Below are 20,461 nucleotides of genomic sequence, written 5' to 3'. Positions count from 1 at the left end.
TTTCTGAGGCTGTTGTTTCCTTTTCATTGGTGGCATTTTTTTACGGCGGAAAACCCAGCGCACAAGCCTGGGGAAGGATGGTTTGCCTTCTCACTTTAGCTCGCCCTCAAGATGTTTTTTGGTCGCCCAGAGGATACTTGGTCTAAGACCAGAAGTCGTTAACTGCTTGAGCCATTTGTAAAATAATCATTTCAGGTCCACGTGAATGGCGTACAGAGAACTTTCCTCATCTTGCATGTTCTTCTTCGTCGCTTATGTTAAATTTCTCGAATTAATCTACAAACTGATCTCTTATGCACCACGTTCTCCAGATTTGATTCTGGTCGACTTTTTTAGTTACCAAACTTGAAAAAGTCACTCGCCGGGGAGAAAGTTTCGTGAAATGAGGAGTTCATCGCCGATTAAGGAACCTACTGCGCACACCTCCATTTGTCAGACGAGACTAAGAAATTGAAGATTCGTTGTGTATCGCGCTAAAAGTTCTGTATATTCGGAAATAAACCATATGTTTTCTAAAATTTTCGTATTCTTATGCTACTTTTCGGACCTCCGTCGTAAGAAATTATTATACTAAAACGACATTTCGTCCTTCCTAAAACCTTATAGCCAAAACTAACAGTTGTGAATTCGTGTACTTCTTTATTTGGAATCTGTTTTTTATTTCCTTTCATGTATTTTTTATACAACTGCTTTCCCCCACCAAAGCTCCGATTGTTTGAATTTTTTTTACAACTTCCGCTCCCCACTGTGAGGTCAGTTGTATTGACTGTGCGAGAGTACCGCAATAACGGTGCTTTGTGCTTACTCGTATTTTCTCATTTCATGCTGGTTGTATGGTAGTATTGTGCGTCATTTTTCTGTGCCACTGATTGCTTCCATATTGCCCCCACCCCCTCGATACCATTTTCCGTTACAAAAGTCCGCCGCTTTGACCACTTTGAGTTGGCCTGTTGAAATATGATTTACGAATTTTTAACTTGTGGCAGCATATTTCTTCACTTGAGAATTACGTCCGCCCCCTTACCAGCTAGTTCTTCAATATTTATGAACGGGGTGGGGGGTCTCCAATATATTTCTTCGCTTTGAGTGTGAGTTTTTGTATTTTTACAGCTTCATATGGAAGTTGTTGGTGAAGCTCCGATGCTGCAGTGTGCCGAAGCGCCGCCATATGTTGCTGCCACATGGCCAATAGCAGTGACAGTGGGTGTGGGAGGGGTGGCAGAAGGAGGTCGCTGGTCAGTGGGCGAGCGAACGCAGCAAATTGCTTTGACTGCGAAAGTGTGTTTGTGTTGCGTGTGTGGTCGTGATTTGCTGATTTTTTTTTTGGTTCGGGTCTCTCTTCTATTCTCCGTTTTATTGTGTGAAACTATAATTTGAAGGAACTGTGAAATGTTTTGAAGCTTTTGATTGACGCTCTTTTTGATGTTTACAATTGTTTGTTTTATTACTTTTCGCTCGTTATTTTGTTTTTTTTTTTTGCTTTTCTTGTTGCCTTTCCGCTTTAGTCACGATAAATTAACTTTTTTACGTTCTCGACCACACAACAACGGTCGCTGCGATTTTGTTGTATGTTGTTGAATGAGAATTATTGTTTCTAAATTTTATATATGATGCACTTATCAGCCGTTGGGTCAGCAGAAAGCGCCAAGCACTCGCTCACTCAAATATATTACGAAAGTGCAACCAATTTACGACTTGTTGTTGTACGCTTTTGTTTCTAACTGTATTTCCAGTAAATTTCAAGATGAAGAAAAACTTTCTTTGCATACAATACAACTCGCGCACATATGTATATGCACACACATACACATTCAATATTTATGTGCATATTTCTGTAGTAGTGTGTGTGTGTGTGTGTTATGGACGAATTGCGTCTATGTTTGTGCGCATGTAGTAGTAGCATTCCATTTTCGTTTTATGCAATTTCTGCTTTTGACATTCACTTAAATGGAAACCTTTAAGGCGTAAAACTGCAGTTTTCATAAAGTTACAAAAACAAAAACACAAAATGCACAGCTTCACAGGTAAATTCGAGTGTTTTTTCCTCTTTTCAATTGTTACTTCAATGGCAATTGTTGGTGCGTGACTCGTATTTTCCTAGATAAAATAGTTTGTTCTAAGAAAAATTTCAAAGAATTATTAATGTTTGAGAAAATGATTTTTTGTTATTAAATTTACCGTAATTGGAAAGCATTTATTTTTCAAGTGAAATGAACTAATTGAAAACTCTCTAGAATTTTTAGGAAATAGCTGCATATGTGCATACACATGTATGGTTTCTGAAATACTCAAAGATTTTTTATTGTTCTTTCGACACATGTTGCTCAAAATTACAGTAGTCGTTTTTATTAATCTAAAACTAATTGAGTTAGATAACAGGTCAATTGAAAAGTCCTTGGTCTAACACAGTAAAACAAATATTTTTGGGAATATTCGTTTTTGTTTATTCAACACAGTTCGTTTTTATCACCATTAAATTACCCACTACACTAATTATATGGACCCTCCAACTTTTAGATAACATTTTTATAATACGATTTGTCCTTTGCTTCAAAATAGGCCTCAGTATCGGCGATCACCGCCTCATTCGACAAAAAAATTCTTCTCAGTGCGGAATATTTTGAGATCTGAGCACAGAAAATAGTCGGTGTGAACCAGGTCTGAAGAATACAGTGAATAAGGTGACAATTCGAAGCCCAAAGATTCCCTGTGCGCATTGAAAAATGTGAAAAACTGAGTTTCATCGATAAAGAAAGTTTTCTTGTGAAAATCGGGATCGGTTACCATATCGTTTTGCGACCTGCAATCTTGCACGAGTTTTATAAGCCCACAAACTAAGATTCGTCCTAAATCTTTCAAAAAAGGATGAGCACAGCTCCAACTATTGCGTGCGATGGCGATGGACCTATAGGGGTCTCTTTCGGTATATGGCTCCACAGCAATAATAGCGTCTTCGCAACGCAATATACGACGTCTCTGAGGATGAGCATTATTCACTAGAGTAAGCGCCGTCTTAAAACGATCCGTGGTTACTCGAATTACCGACTGTGTTGGGCAATTATGTCGACCGAATATCGGACGCAGCGCACTATGCCATTTTGAACCATTATTTTGGTAAGAAATTTGTACGATTTACAAACATTTCCCGGAATATGGAATGGCAAACTAAATTGAGCAAACATCAAGTTACAACTGTCAAAAAGACGAACTCCGAAAAGATTATTGTTTCAAAATTTGAATGAACATGGGGGAATGATCAGTGCTGTTAGCCTTCAATTTCTTTATTCCAATTCGAAACAGCGCTTATTTTCCTTCTTCACAGTACCAACTGCTTTCCTCTCTTCTGGTCGAAATCGAATGATCGAACGATAAATCCGAATAGAATACTTGAATGCTAGAAAGTATCAATCTTTCTCAAAAATTCGGCTCCGAACCTAAGTATATAGATCACTAAAACATCAACCTATTTCGAGATACATTCGATACAAAGCTGTTGAAGAACGAAAGCAGTGGGTTTTTTTTAGGAAGTGGTCGGAGTGCAAGAAAAGTTTTGACGGTAAAGTCTATTATAATTTTTCTTCTTCGTGAACTTCGTTGTTGGTAAAGTTTTATTATTTGCGCTAGGGATTGTTGGCCTGAAGTAAATTACACGAATCTCAAATAATTCGTCTTATTGCAGATGGATAAATTTTGAGCAAGATTTTACATCAGAAAGCATATGGCTATATAACGGGTGATCCTAGTAGAGATATCTTTATCAATTACCCTTTTCAACAGTTCACGCGTTAGCCGAGTCCAGCACGCAGTGAAGAAAGTATAGCAGCCTTAGCTGAGAGTGTACAAGAAGATCGTGGAGAGTGGATTTGGCGACGATCGCAGCAACTCGGAACGACTTGGCGCAATTTACATCGAGATTGAAAGCGTAAAAAATACAGCTTGTGCAAGAATTGAACCTTCTCAACCTTCCCAAGAGACATCGCTACGCTTTATGAGCTCTTGAAAAGTTTCAAGAAGTTCGACGTTTTCGATGATGAGGCCCATTTCTGGCTTAATGGGTATGTTCACAAGCAAAATTGCCGCATTTGGGACGGAGAGAAACCTGAAAAGATTCAAGAGCTGCCATTTCATTGGAAAAAACTATGGTTTGGTGTGGTTTGCGGGCTCGAGGAATCATCGGTTCATATTTAAAAAAAAATATGCCCTTGAGAACATAGTCGTCAATGACGACCATTTTTGTGTCATTATAACCGATGATTTGATGCCTGAAATTGAAACTCGTGATCTCAGTGACATTTGGATTCAGCAAGACGGCATCACTTCCCACACATCATATCAATCAATGGATGTATTGAGAAACCCCTTCGGTGAGTCGATAATTTCACATTTTGAGCCGGTAGATTGGCCATCAAGATCGTGTGATATCATAACGTTAGACTTTTTCCTGTGGGGATATGTAATGTGTAAAGTCTATGCAGACAATGCCGCTTTGGTTCAGGCCTTGAAGCAAAACATCACACAGTTTCCAGTTGAAATATAGCCGCAGACAACATTTGAAAGAGATAATCTTCAATAATGTTCTTTTGAATGGTAATAATTACTCCCACTTGTTCCCTCTTCCTAGAATCGCTGTTTATAAGAAAAATACAATTTCCATCGAATATTAACATTACTCACAGAAATGTTTTTAAGTCAAAACCTTGCAATCAAACAACTGCAAATTATTTTCGTAGCTTTACATTTTTATTTGTCTAAAATAACAATTTCTTTCAAAAATATTTCATTTCGACAACAATCCTCAAAAAATAATTTGTATGTTTTTGTTTCTTAAAATAAAATTAAATTGACTATGTATGCATATTAGAACTACATTATTTTTGTATAAAAACCTTTTAAAATAGTTAAATACTAAGAAAACTGCTTACGGATAATAATCTGCTCTCATTTTTGTGTCGTAAAAATGACTAGTGAAATATTTATATTTGAAAATTGTTTTAAAAATTAATTTCCAACTTACAACATAATGCATTTAATTTACAACTAGTCAATAATAATTAAAATTGCTATGCTGAAGATTAAGTGTAATGAACTACCCCCGAACATACAAAATTAATTATTGAATTGGAAATATGTAAGTATATAAATAGCTATGTACAAAGAGTTTAAAAACTAGAATTATTAGAAGCATGTGGTTGAACTTAGTTTTGAATATTAAATGTAAAGTTTTGGTTTTTGGTAATTTGGGCTAAAGTTTAATATTCGAAATTCATAGAAAAAATTAAAATAAAATGAAAACAAAAAATCATAGAAATTTCAAAAATATTAAAATAAATATAAAAAATTTTGATTTCAAATTTTAAGTTAAGAAATTGATACAAAAATAATCTTTTTTTAATTCTGAATGTATTAACAATTACAAAATAATTAAAAAGTAAAGTTATTGAAATTGGAAAAAAATATAAATAAAAATATAAATTCTTCATCAAGAATTCAAAAAAAATTAAAAATATATCTATTTTTTATTATTTTTGAAAAAATTAAACTTACGTCAAAAATTATTAAAATATTTACATTTCAAAATTAAAAAAAAAATTACATTTGAAAAATATTTTTTTTTTTAATATTTTCTTTTAAATTTTAATAAAATTAATTCAATTTAACAATTTAAAAAATTTTCATAAATGAAAAGATTAAAACCACTTTAATAATATTTTTTTATTCTGAATAAATTAACAATTAAAAAAATTAATCTGAAAGTGTACTTATCGAAATTGAAAAAAAAATTAAATAAATACAAATTATAGGTGACAAAATTGAAAAAATATTAAAAAAATTTAAAAATATATATTTTTTATGTTTGAAAAAATTAAAATTACGTTAATAATAATAAAAAAAATAACTAAAAACAGTAAATTTTGAAATTAAAAAAAAATAAATGTATTCAAAAATATTTTTTATTATGAAATATTTTTTTTTTCAATTTTAATAAAAAAATAAATTAATTAACAAATAAAAAAAAAAATTATAATTAAAAATTTACATTTCGAAATGAAAAAAAATAAAAATTACGATCAATAATTATTTTTCATTATTAAAATATTTTATTTTAAAGTTTTATAAAATGAATTTAAATTAACAATTTAAAAAATTTCATAAATTATACTTTCTGAAATTAATAAAAAAAAAATCATATTAAATTAAAAAATTCAAAATAAAAATGTTTAATTATTTTTGTAAATTTTATATAAAATTATATTAAAGTGGCAACAGAAAAAAAATTAAATAAATTTAAAAAATAAAAAATTAATAAATTATGCTTTCCGAAATTAGAATAAAATATATAAAAAAAAAATATAAAAAATATGTTTTTGTTTTATTTTGTATCAAATTATATTAAATTGACACCTACAAATCAGTATTTTAAACTATAATTCGTTGATTTCTGGTCTTAAAAATACATTTTGGTTTTGGGCAAGAACAATTTTTTAAATTTTTTTCAAACAGTTTACAATAAATTTTTGTAATTTTTATATTTTGTTTATAATTTTCTCAATTTATTATAATTTGTGACATAATTATTATAAAAAAAATTCTGAATGAAAATTTTGTTTATTTATTTATTTTTTTTTTTATAATTTGGTTTATCACTTGAGTTTTATAATCAACTTCTTGTCGAATTATTTGAAGAATACAAATTCTGTCCTTGGTTTTTGTTCGATATGTGAGTGTAGTTATGTAGAAAATGTGTGCATACTTACAGTTAGACTAAATCTACCACTTACCCTGGAATTTCACAAATTTGTATAAGGCGATTACAAGTATAGGAAGAAGAAGAAGAAAGCTAAACACCATATTATCATATACATATATATATATAAATATATAATACATATTGTACTAACTATAAATTATAGTTTTTAGATTTTTTGTTAAATTTTTTCTTCTTTGCTTTTGGAGAATTAGAGCTAAAACGCACTAAAGGCCGCAGACACGCGCTCACCAACAACAAACAATTCACACAAAAAATATCCAATAAAAAAACCCACACAAACACGTTCAAAAGTAATAACTTAGATCACATATTTATGTTTTTTTGTTGTTGCTTTTTTGATTTTTACGCCATTTCATCACACATACACATATTTACATTGAGATAAATCATTCACACCTACTTAGCTCTAAACGAACAACTAACTAATTAAAAACTAAATTCGATACGAAATTTGCAATTACTCATGAGACGCGATCGAATGCCTGGCCGAACACTCAACTCGGCTCATTTTGTTTATGCATATTTCTTTTGTGCTGTTAGGAATACTATGAACTGTTTGTCATTATGGGTATCGCGTCCTCTTTGTCGTCCAGCAGGTCGCCGGGCACCGTCTTTAGCAGCGTATAGCTTTCGCGATGCATGAACTTGTGCTGATGTTGCGCGATGAAGCTGCTGCCACGCCTTAGCGAGCGTCGGCCCATCTCGAGTATCTCCAATGTGGGATCGCGTGCGAACACGAAGTTCTGATATGCGCGCACGAAGACGAAGACAATGGCAAGTGCGCCGCCGAATATCATCAGATACGAGGCGACTGGTATGATGATCGGCGCAAATACGGTGGCCAAGTAAATCCAACGGCGGATGGCCGGTGTTAATTCGGAGATACCCTGGAGGGTGGCGGAAAGATTATTATTTTAAAATTAAACTTATTTTTTTTTATTTGTTTGAATGGTATCATAAAAATCACATATTCCCATACCTATATCTAATTTTTCCCTAATTCACGATTTTTTTTAAGTTCTTAAAACTATTAGAAACTTACTTCTTCCAGCCACATAACCGGGAAGATGAAATCTCGAAAATCCTTAACTGGATACACGTCTTTCGCTCGCGTCACTTTGAGATTGAGTTGAATGCGTACTTTGCCTTCCAGTGGTACACCCAATTTCTGAAAGGAAGAGAAGCAGTTAAATGCGGTAAGAGAAAAATATAAGTTTGTAAGAATCAACGGAGGATTCGTAGGGGTTTGGGGAGTCAAACTCCTCCATAAAATCAGAGAGCAAAAAAATATTTAATTTTTAATATTAAAAATATGTTGGAAGGTGAACCTGCCAAAAAAACTCTCGACCCGCCACTGGTAAGAATTACCGTTATGCTAGTTTAATCACCAACTTTGAAGGAATAAATCTTGAAAACCGCGTTGCTTAGAGTTTCGACTTTCCGTCTTGAACTGCTACTACGCAGAGAGAAACTTCGAAGTTTAATTCGCCACCGAAATTTTTAGATCTTTAATGGAAGTTGGGATCGAGTACAGAGACTCGAAAGTGGTAGTGCAAATTTTTAATCGTTTTGTTTATTTCTATCCTATTAAATCTACTAATTTCTTCTATAATGACCTTTTTCTTCCGGCAAGAATCGATAGAATAGTTAATAAATAAAAAGTGGGTAGTGTCTCAGTCGGATAGAATGTCAAGATATGACAGTACCTATATAATAATACGATTAACCTCCTCCCGCCCAACCGACGCGAGGGACGCAATCCGGGAACGAGCGCAATTAGCCGAGTCATAAAAGGCAAGAGAGTTTTAAGCGTTGCGATCTTAAGCTGCTCAGCTACAGAAACAAAAATTTCAACAGCCAAAATTAAGAATTAAATTAAAGTTTATAATTTTTAAATGTTACTTGTTGAGAGTAGATAAAATAATTTTTTTAATGGTAAATAGTGAGGCTTTTAGATTAAATGTGCTGGAATGAGAATTGAAATCATGACATATACGGCGGAATGTTTCCTTTAACTCAAAATTTGTTCTAGAAAATTTTAAAAGTAAGGGTCTAAACTGCCTGGTAGAGCGAGCGGGAACGTTAAAATTAATATCAGATAAGAGAGATGGGCTACAGACTGACCCATTCATGAGTTTTACAAGAAATATTATACCAAGCATCTCCTTACGACTAGCGAGTGTCGGGAGATTTATAAGTTTTGAAATTGAGTTTAAGGTCCATAGTTATATGAAACGATTTTTTTAGGTTATCCTCCATATCAGTTCTTTTTTACAGAATTCCTCGACTAAGTTGTTTGTATTCCTGTAGAACACTTTCGACATAATTTTCAACTTTCCTTTGCCTGGAGGTACCATTCTACTTCATTACCTCTGAACTACTTAATGCTGCTAAATATACTTTTTGATGTACTTGAAACTTTAAAACTCACCGATTGTATTTTGAAGTAAGTTTCATGCTCGTCCTTATTCGGCTTGAGACCTTCCACCGAATGTAACAACGACTCATTGGCTTGATAAAAATGTGGATTTGATATGTAGACAGGGGCACCATACTGACAGGGGCTTATATTTTGTAGGCCTTTTATCGGTTCATAATCACTTGAATCAAAGCATTCATTTTCCGGATTATTCGAAGAATCGCCATAACTGTTCTCTGGTAAGATATACAGATCAGCGCCAATACCTGTGTAGTAAGGAAGACGGAAAATTTAAAAAATATTCATCAACAGTCGGATAATTCCAGCAAGATACTAACCATCTTTTTTCACACCTCTTTGATACTGTAGAGGTATGACGCGACATAAATCCTTGTCATAAACATAAACTGTATCCGCTTTTGTTATATCACGTGGTGGAAAGAAGGAGCCCTCGGAGGCGGCGATACGATTACAGGGTGGCTTATGCCAATGTGGCAGGTGATCGAGTCCATTCAGGCGGTCTATGTAGCCAAATTCTTCCATACCCTGAAGACCAGTTTTGATTGTTGAGACTTCGGTTAGTGTACCATTGCGCTGTGGAGAGTGGGAGAGAAAAACGATTAATATACGAGTTACTATCAAATGTGAATAAATACAAGATGATTTCATATAGTAACATATCATTTTCAGTTATCAAACATTTTTCAGACTTACCCCAAGTAGCAGTCCCATTCGCTCCATTGGACGCATATGTTTTGGATAAAATCGATGTGCCAAGCTGACGAGCGCATCATCGTAGCCGAACACCAACTGATCGGCAGTCACGTTGATGAAAGGTTTGAACTTGGCTGCGGTCAATACTACGGAAATCGTTTTTGACAGCAAATAACCTAATTTTGGACTGAGACTAGTAAGCGTCTGTGGGTGAGATGGTGTAAGTTAACATTTGTTTTTACTTTAACCATAATGTAGTCTGGTTACTCACCAATAGAGGAATATTGGGTGTGACTATTGGTGTATTCTTGTCTATACTCAATTCGGGCACGAATTGCAGAATTTTCTTGTGCTGATATGACACTGTTTGATTATCGTAAAAATTTATATTCACTTTCTGCATGTCTTCTCTATAATTAAAATAGAAAAAATCAATTAATTAATCTAGAGTGTTTAATTTTACAAAAGCTAAAGGTTAAATAATTATAAAATTGACTGATGTTAAGGTACTATTAACAAATAAAAAAATTCCAATCAAAAATTTGATTTTTATCAGCCTGTTTGTATGGTAACAAAATGTATATATTATACAGTTTTCCTATCAGAAAAAATATTTCGAAAAGTATACCGTTGCCTTAGACAATATACCATGTCAGATTTCGTGAGAATACCTTGTCATGAGTTTTATGGCAGCTATATGATATAGTGGTTGGATCTAAGTAATTTTATTAGAGATTGCACCGTTGCCTTAGAAAATAATACGTGTCAAATTTCAAAAAGATATAACATTAAATGAAAAAGTTTTCCATACATGCACTTGATACTGAAAAATGAAAAGCTTCTTGATGGGAAAAGCGCGAGAGTAAAATTTTCAGATCGTATTCTCAAAAACTGAGGGACTAGTTCGCATGTATACAAGGAGGCAGACAAACATGACTAAATCAACTCAGCTCGTCACGATGATCATTTATATATGTATGTATATGTACCGGGTTTTCCAATAGGGAAGATGCTTTCTAAATGTCGCTTCAGCCAATTTCAATCGTTTAATCGTTCTCCAATAGCAACTTTTCGTGCGCTTTTGTCATTTTATGGTGCTCACTGTGCTCACTGTTCGTCAGATTGTTAAAAATTTCATGCGGGAATTTTCTTTACATAGTTCAAGAGTAAAGAAATTAATGCTGCCGTTCAGAAAATTGTTGCTGAAGACCGCCATTTGTAGATTCCAAGACGTTCTCAAGAAGTGCGACTGTCTTGAGCTATGAGCTGGTGGATTTTGGAAAAAGTATTTGGGCTTGAATCCGTATAAAATTGTTCTCACTCAAGAACTGAAGCGATTGGATGACCGTAAACGTCGCAAATCTACTAATTTTGCTTTGGAACAACTTAAAAATGGCAAAAATTTTGTAAGAACTTCATCATGAGGCTCACATTCATCTTAGTGTTGCGGTAAATAAACAAAACTGTCGATTCTGGTGCAAAGAAAATCCATGAACAACCATTATATTCACCTAAATTGACAGTTTGGTGTGCGTTTTGGTCTGGTGGAATCATTAGTCCGTACTTCTTTCTTCTTGAAACTGGTGACACCTTTACGGTCAGTAGAGAGTGGTATAGTTCGTGTTTTGAGAGATTATTTGAAGTCATTGGTCTTTAGGAATAAACCAGATTCTCTTCAAGCTTCCAAGTTCATTACTGAACCTGCTGTTCTTGACATACATACAACTTTATTTAGTGGAAATCGAATTCCTTTCTGCAAAAGAAGTCGTAGAGGCTATTTGAATGATGTTGTATCCAGAACTTGTTTATGTATTGATCGAACTTCACATTAAACAAAAAACATTGGAATTTTCTTAGCAGTGGGTGTTTTTTATTTTTTTTTGTTTTTTAACCATATCATTCTTATTGGAAAACCTTGTACTTTATGATGTGCCCGATGTCACTTCTGGGTGCTGCAGATAATCTTCATCTAATCTTCTATCCATAAATTCCCATCTCTACATATTTTCTCTCTTCCCCTAACTCTTACGAGTATCATTTCGTAATCATTTCCCAAACGATTCAGGGACTATTTATACCCCGCCAATAGCACGAAGAGACACAAAGAGGCTATGGAAACATGGTAAGTACACATATAATATTTTTGCTGAGAAAAGTACTGTCGACAGATTAAGTAACTCGTGATATAAATATTTTATATATGCTGGGACATTTCAAAATATAGTGACATTTCTCTCATTTACATAAATTCCGAAATAATCGAGCTACAATTCTTAGAAAAGTCTCTATCCCCGTTTCTTCTTTACTTATTCCCAACTTTTTTTACTTTCTTAAAAATAATCAGATCGGATGGTATTCAAAGCCAACTGCACATCTTCTATATGCATAGCTAGGCTTATTCCTTGTATAGATTTGATTTCCTTGTTTTCCGGCATTTTGTAGAATCTAGAAAATTTAAGCTCACTTCGAACGGTTATATCACCATAAGACCAACTAACCTTAAACCTGCCGAAGTCAAATTATCGAAATATTCCACTACACGTAAGCATTATGTGTGTTGAACTTTATCATAGCACAAAAGTCAAGGTAATTCGCAGCTAGCTGCTCACAGGTCTCAACACGTGCAAGCGCAGCCTCAAAGCTTTCCTAATGCGACGATTCAACACCACTAACCCAGCTATTAATAGGCGCTCATCACTCACAAACAATGAGTTGAATGTCAAGTTCAACGACAAACAAAAGTCACAGCAATGAAGAGCGCGCACCCTACGCGGTGCTGTCAGTAAACCCACATACCAAAGGTGCGGTTCGGTGCGGAAATGCCCATTATTATTTACAATACTTGTGCTCTTCAAAGATCGGCTGAGTTCCGTTGTGGTTGTAGGTCTTTCGCATTTATGTCTATTGTCATTTCGATTTTCGCCATTGTTTTTATTGTCGTTGTTGCCTGTGAGACACACTGTCTCACAGACGCGTACACTCCGTGCTGGTGTAAATTAAATCTAATCACGCATTTCTACATTTAAATATTTATTATTGTTTACAATCGCCTATTGTCAGCGCCGTCAATGTTTTTGTGCACTTGTCTGAGGAACTGTCTCTCTATTTACCTAACAGTCATTTATTTACTATTTTGCTTTTTTTTGACTTTGTGGCGCTGTAATTTTTTTGCGGTTTTAGCCGTTTTTTAACTTTTTACTTTTTCAAACGTTTCAAGTGCGGCTTCGCATTTCATTCATCATTTCGGCGCAGCCTCTAAGTACCTAAGTATCTACTTATGTACTTAAGCATGTGTTGCTGTGACGTGCCGCTAATAGAGTCGCCTCTTTTTTGCCGACAAACGTAAGAAATGACTTGCGGTTGAACATTTTTAGTGTCGACTGTAAACGATTTTACGGGTTTAGTTTTAATGTGTCGTTTGCAATTATGGCGCACTTACGCAGGGAGGGACAACTGAGTTTGTTGAACATTCATCAGTCCTTTGTTTTGCTGCGGTGTCGTTTTCGCAAGTTTATTTGCCCCCAATCTGCTGTATTTCAAATGAGATATACAATGATATCAGTTACGAAATCATGGTCTGATTCATTGATAGCGATTTTATTATATATTGATTGTGAGTGACCTTTAGAAAACTGATCTCGGAAGAAGACTTCTTTATAGCTTTCGAAAGCTGTGCTTGCTACCAGAAAAGTGAAACCGCTATGAGCAATATTAGACATACAGACTGACCGATTAAAATCAAGTGCTTTTATGAAAACTGTTTTGTTTGACAAGGTATCTTCATGAATTCGGCATAGATTAACAGCTAAAGCATTGATACAATCTCAAAACAATATAGCACAAGCTAGAATTCAAACCGACCTATCAAAATCAAGATAAAGATCTTCTTATTCCCTTATATTATTCAACGTTGAACCCTTTTTTAACGGTTTTCAAACATGAATCGGTACTGCTGCAATTTCAAGTGAGATATTCGTACAAAGTTCATATATCATCACTGGCTTTTTGGTATAGACCATAGACTTGACGTAGCCCCACAGGAAATAGTCTAACGGCGTCAAATGGTACGACCGAGGCGGCCAATTAACTGGGTCATTTCGTGAGATAACACGTTCACCAAACTTGGTCTTCAATAAATCGATTGTGACATTCGCTAAGTGGCTTGTGGCACCGTCCTGTTGGAACCACATATCGTCCAAGTCCATTTCATTCAATTCGGGCCAAAATATTCGGTTATCATTCAGCGGTAGCGATTCGCATTCACAGTACCGTGCCGGACGTGATCATCACGGAAGAAGTACGGCCCAATGACGCCACCGGCGCATAAACCGCACCAAACCGTAATTTTTTCGGGATGCAATGGTGACCCAAGGAGTACGTGTGGATTGCTGCCTGACCAATAATGCATATTTTGCTTATTGACGAAGCCATTCAGCCAGAACCTCATCGTGATGAAGATTTTTCGATAAAAATCCGGATCATTTTCAAGATCTTGCTCATCCCAATTCACGAACATACGACGATTCTGGTGATCAAGCGGCTTCAATTCTTGCATAAATTTGATCTTGTAAAAATGTAGGTTAAGATCATTTAGCAAAATTCGCCACAACGACGTCACAGAGATGCCCAACGCTTTAGAACGACGTGTGAGAGACTGATTTGGCTCTTCCTCAATTGATGCGCTAGCGGCAGCAATATTCTCGACAATACGGGTATTTCTTTGTCTCACTTTAACGGGAATATTTTGTACTGAGCCTGTGGATTACAATTTTTATACTAGACGCTCAATTGTTGATCTGATAAGACGATTATGACGACCACAAATTGGACGTAGCGCTCTTAGAGTTGAGGCCATTGACTTCGAATTTCAGTAGTAAATTTTAATAATTTCGACTCGTAGTTGGAGCGTATATCTTTCCATGATGAAATGACAAACCTTATTGAAGATAAATGTCAAAAGAGCTGAAAAATATGGCGTCGTTTGCTTTCCTATTGGTCTACTTTTGTTGCGTCTCTATGAAAATACCCTACATAGCATTCCACAATTAGCATGAGATATTGTATAAATTGTCATGGATATTGTATGCTGTTTTAGAAACGCCTACAAGTAGAGACGATTTGTTATTATTGATTATATGAGCGCAATTAATATTCCATTATCTTTTTCAGAAAACAATTTTAGACCTACGACAACTTAAATTAACTATTAAAACTGATTAAATGAAGAGCTACGAGAACGTTTAATGAATAAAGATTAATTTAATAATTAGGAGTACAGAAGATCACATATTCCTTTGCTCACGAAACTCTACCCGAAAGGAAATTAGGGATCACTATATTTGAGTCAATTATTGAGTATTTTATGCGACTATAGCACCGAAATTTAGTTAGTTTAGTACTACAACAAATATTTAATATTTAATATAAAGTAATATTGAAGTATTAAAATAATAAATACACTGATATTTTCTCGAAAGAAACATTTGTAATACCAATTCTGTTATTAGTAGTTTAGATTCAGCTAAAGATTGCAATTGTCTCATTCAATATCTTCGAGTAAATGGTCAGTATTACTGATGACAAAGATATTAGAGTATAACTCCGTATTGTATTTCAGGTATTTTCACATTTAGGTCTTAATTTTTAAGCTGATTAAGAGCTGAATAGCAAAAGACCTGAAACACTAGATCTGGAGTTATTCAGCTATCATTTCTTAAACTGAATAAGCGCTGAAAGTAAACACACTTGCAAAGATGGTGGCGTTTTGCTCTTTGTTTTTAAATCTAGAATTTCATATGTGAATTTTATTATTTTTTGGTTTTCATATATCAAAAAATTTATTCCGTCAAACATCTCTTAATTTAGCTGAAAAAGTGTCTGACATTTCCTTCGGGGTAAGATAATATTCATGAGTATATAAATTTAATGCTATTTCTGCACATAAGTATAAAACATATACATATGTATGTATATGTGTTTATAGGTATGTCTACCCTAGTTTCAGATTTGTTGTTGACACTGAGGTTATCAGTTTATTCCAGATTTTACTAATCAATTTTGAACTTCGCGCGTGCTACTTACACACTGACTCAGGCTTTGCGAGAGCTTAAGAATAAACACATATACTCGTGTTAGCTCTCAATTAGATCTAAATTTTATTTAAGTTTTTGTACAACAAAATAATAGAAAACTTCACAAATGTGTTTGTGGTTGAAAATAGTTTAGTACTACAACAAATATTTAATGTTTGATACAAACAATTGGATCGCGCTGATATGTTTCACTTAAATGACGTCGGTATTATACAACAAATAAATTAGCATTATATTAGAAAAAAGGCTGCTTATACTCAATTTATTTTATTGCTGACAATTTTCATAATTTTATCTTTATTCCTTTTATTGTAATTAAACTTTGCGTTTGAGCAAAGCTTTAGCTGAATTATCATACAATATAAAGCGTTTACAACAATGTATATTGCACAATATAATAATAAAGCTATATTTTCCATCCGACAATGCTTAACATGGAAACTGATCACGTTCCGGCACGCTGGACCTTACGCAATTAAAATACTTTAAACACGCGCGTGTTCATATTTATATTGCTCTCCAAGTTTCTTTAAGACAAATATTGTTGTGAATACAATTTGTTAGAAGTGAGTTATATCCGTAAACAAATCATTATTTAATAAATCGTTTAATTATAATACTTTAATTATTTAATAATAACAGATCTAGACTAATAAAAACCGCTAGACAAGTAAAAAACGCCAACGACTGAGTTAATTAAAGATTTACTTGAGTAACGGGGTTGGACAACGGAAGTCTAAGTTCTAAAGTGCGGCTTAAGTGCTGTCAATCAATCGAATTATTGAGTATTGTAACTGTCATAATTGATCGGAAGAATCTGTGAAGTGTAGCTCTGAGGCACCGTTATCCGCAGCGAAAATTTAACTCATGCAGTAGTCTAGAATAGCAGTAACTTATTAAAATATGAAGTCTAGAATAACAGTATCTTATTAAAACAAGAAGAATTTGAGGTTATGAACGGTTATTTGATAAGTTATATAATATATCGTCACCTAAAATACAAAATTACCTGACATCACTTTTCATAAGTTTAGAGGCGAAGGTAAAACGATTGAATAGAAACCATTCAAAATTAAACAAAATTTATGTTTTGGTTATAAAACGCTTATATATTGGTTATTATCTCTGAAAGCGATTTTTGATTTGTTTTTTGATGATGCCCGTTTTTGCATTTTAGGTGAACATATGTTTTTGATCGATCTTAACAGGCAGCAGGAATAGGCTACTTATGTGTTCGTGCTTATAACGAAACTTTGCATTACAGCATTATCTACTTTTCTCAGACTATAACTGAAAATGATAATTGAGCAAGACGTCTAAAATAAATAAAACTTTGGAGTTGCTACTCTGATTTATATAAAGAGTTTTAAGGATCTTCTCACACATGATCAAGACTGAATCAATACTCGTATTTTATGCTCTTAAGCTGCAAAATGATCAATAAATTATTTGGGCTTAGTTATTAAAACAAGAAAAGGGTATTGTAGGTTTGTCATCAAATTGGTAACACCTAGAAGGCAACGTCGGAGACCCAACGAAATACACAGGGTATATAGATGATCAGTGGGTAGGTCTGAGCCGATTTAGCCGCAAACTCGTGCCACATTTTTTGAGATATCGATTTGAGTCGTCTAACCATATCGGATCATTATTGCTGACATACAAACTGAACAATCCAAATAAAGTTCTTGCATGGAATCATTTTTATATTTGAAAGGTATTATTTTGTTTACTTTTTGTCATTATTTGATATGATTTCCCTTTTTCAATGTAGCTCTTATCTAGAAGGTGCTGAAACTGACAAAAGGAAATTACAAATTACATTATGGGTTTACGCGTTCTATGTGTTGTTGTATTGTCCGGAACTCTAATATTGTACAGCTGAAGGAGTTATTTTTAAAAATGACCTCTGGAACAATTTTGAATATCCACGAGTTTGAAATCTTGAAAGGCTTTTGATTGATAAGAACATATCGCAGACCCATTAGAACACTTTGACAGCTGGTTTGCCAGTCATGCCTTTAGGACTTAAGTGCCTCTAAAAAACAGCGTATATATTCTAAACTTATTACAAGTATTATAAACAATATATTTGATTCTGCTTACTATGATGTTATAAACTTGGTTTAAATTTGGTATATGTTAATTCTCTTGAAAAATATTATATATATGTATATTATCAAAATCAGACCTCTAGAATTGCAACGCTTTCGAGAAGAATAGATTAGATTAGATGAGTTAAGGAAATGCGGATTGCACCGCGTTCTAGGGTCTATTATGCCCTCTCCTAAGTCACAACGTCTCACCTAGCGCCATAAAATATTTAAATTGGTGCTATTGAGGCGATTTGGAAACATGACTCCAAGGGCATTTATACTACGCCTGCAGGCTGCTGTCAGTCAATTAGCAGGAGTTCTGGTGTTTCAGACAAGTAGCTGCAGTTTTTCCCCAGGGAGTTTTTTTTTACATATTTAAACCTTTTAAGGCTGTAACCACCCATTAGCAACTTGCCAAGACACATGACTAGGAATATAAATAACTGAAACCTATCCTTGATTTTTACACTTATTTAATTAAATTCCGTTCTTACGGTTGAATATATGCTGTGTATAATGGAGCTAACGATTCTAGAGTGATTACTCCATAATTACTTCAAGTACTGCCATTGTTTTGGTAGGGATGAGGAATGATAAAAGCAAAGATTATAACTGGATTGTCCAGCTACTTCCTTCAAATGCGTTTGGTGGAAAACTACGCTAGTTAACTAGGTAATAAACGGACGTAGGCGAGAACCTTTGATTAAAATTCGTATGTACATTAACTGGTGCACTTCATACTACAAACTATAACTTATATACTTATTCGTAGTTGTTTCTTTAATGCAACACTTTAAACATATTTATTAGAGAACACTTAGTAAACTTTTTAAGCTGTTAAGCTTTGTTTCGTCAACGGTTTGATTACTTAATTCTAGTACAAATTTAGCCACACTTTTTCATTTATACCGATTATTTACCCACAAAATAGAGCAAAAATTATGCTACTTTACGATATAATTGATGAAAAATGGTTTTAACAAATTATTGCTTTTACTGCTTATTTTACAATTTTTCATTTATTTATAGCTTAGTGCGCTTTATTGTTTAATGTCGCGGTATTTAAAAATTTAAACAAACAATTATGTATGCAACGCTTTTTGTTATAATTAATATTAATAACCTTAAGATTTATGAGTTTTTAATCAGCTGCTAACAAGTTTTACCAGCCCCAATGACCTTGAGTTGTAGCTGGAAAATTGGGTTGTAATTCAAAATTGATTTGAGTGATTGGTGGGCAAAGATAATATAGATTGAGATAGTGACGGTGAGGGAAATTCAATTCTGAAATAAATGTGTGTGCGCTTACATATTACATTTACATATTAATATGTTCTCGAAATAATATTGAATGTGTGTTCAAGAAAAAGAAAAATATATTTTATTTTTTTATTGTTTTGAAAAATGGCAGAAAATGCTAAAGGTTGAACAAAAATATTTGAGTATTATTTTCATAGAGTTGAACTCTTTGAATCGACCTTCAAACAGCTTTCCCATAAAAATGTAAAAAGTTCTAGAAACTGTTATTTTTTAAACAGCTACTGGGCATAATAATAGGAAAATATTCTAAAAAAAAAAAACTGAAAATACAATTGAAAAAAAAAACTATTTTTGGTGAAACTGTTGCTTGTCATATTATCAAGGACTTTTTTAAATTACAAAAAATAAATAAAACAAAATTTTAAAACCACAAGAAGTGACATGAAAGTATTTATTAAAGAAAATTGCTTAACTTTTCACTCGGATGTAGTATGTACTTTAGGGTGCTTCAAAACAAAATATTTATTAATTTTTTTCTCACTCTTACTTTCTCAAATTATTTCACTTACACTAAAAAAATCAATAATAAAAACAAAAAATTGGACTTATATGGAAATAATTGTCTGTAATTATCTTTAAAAAATCTCAAAAATTCAAGTTTTGATTTGTTTTAGCCGCGTTCGTCTGTCTGCAGTCCTTTAGGTTTTGATGTGAAAATTTCCGAAAATTATTTTTTCTGCAAGAAGCTGCTCATTTGTTGAACTGTCGATATCGAACGACCATAGGATATAGTTGCCATACACACTGGTCGGTCAAAATCCAGTCTTTGTATGGAAAACATTTTTGTTTGACCAGATATCTCCACAAAATTTCGCATATAATATTTTCCAAAACATCGCCCTAATCTCCGCAGAAATTTTTCAGACGGTTCAATATATAGCATATAGCTTCCATACAAATTGATCGATCAAAATCAAATTTTATGGAAAACTTATCTTTTTGGCAAAATATTTTCAGGAAATTTGGCGTGAATTATTGTCCCAGGTATTCCAACAATATCCGAACAAATTGTTCAGATCGGACGACCATAGCATATAGCTGCCATACAAAC

The 20,461-nt window shown here is 33.6% G+C and overlaps 1 protein-coding gene across 2 annotated transcripts in view; it reads right to left on the bottom strand.

The window, feature by feature from the left end:
• Positions 1 to 6,914: 6,914 nt before the first annotated feature.
• Positions 6,915 to 20,461, bottom strand: part of LOC105223629 (lysosome membrane protein 2) — an 88,119-nt gene continuing 74,572 nt past the window's right edge. For both annotated transcript variants that reach the window (XM_049457539.1, XM_049457538.1), the window contains 6 exons: positions 10,174 to 10,312; positions 9,903 to 10,106; positions 9,527 to 9,782; positions 9,201 to 9,454; positions 7,812 to 7,937; positions 6,915 to 7,656 (listed from right to left, as the gene is read on the bottom strand). In XM_049457539.1, the coding sequence (XP_049313496.1) occupies positions 7,315 to 7,656; positions 7,812 to 7,937; positions 9,201 to 9,454; positions 9,527 to 9,782; positions 9,903 to 10,106; positions 10,174 to 10,312 (1,321 nt within the window). In that variant the 3' untranslated portion in view covers positions 6,915 to 7,314. The remainder of the gene's footprint in view (positions 7,657 to 7,811; positions 7,938 to 9,200; positions 9,455 to 9,526; positions 9,783 to 9,902; positions 10,107 to 10,173; positions 10,313 to 20,461) is intronic.

This window comes from Bactrocera dorsalis, chromosome 5 (assembly GCF_023373825.1).
Source record: "Bactrocera dorsalis isolate Fly_Bdor chromosome 5, ASM2337382v1, whole genome shotgun sequence".
Lineage (NCBI taxonomy): Eukaryota > Metazoa > Arthropoda > Insecta > Diptera > Tephritidae > Bactrocera > Bactrocera dorsalis.
The sequence above is the reverse complement of the archived record's forward strand: the minus strand, read 5'-3'. Positions and strand labels throughout refer to the sequence as shown.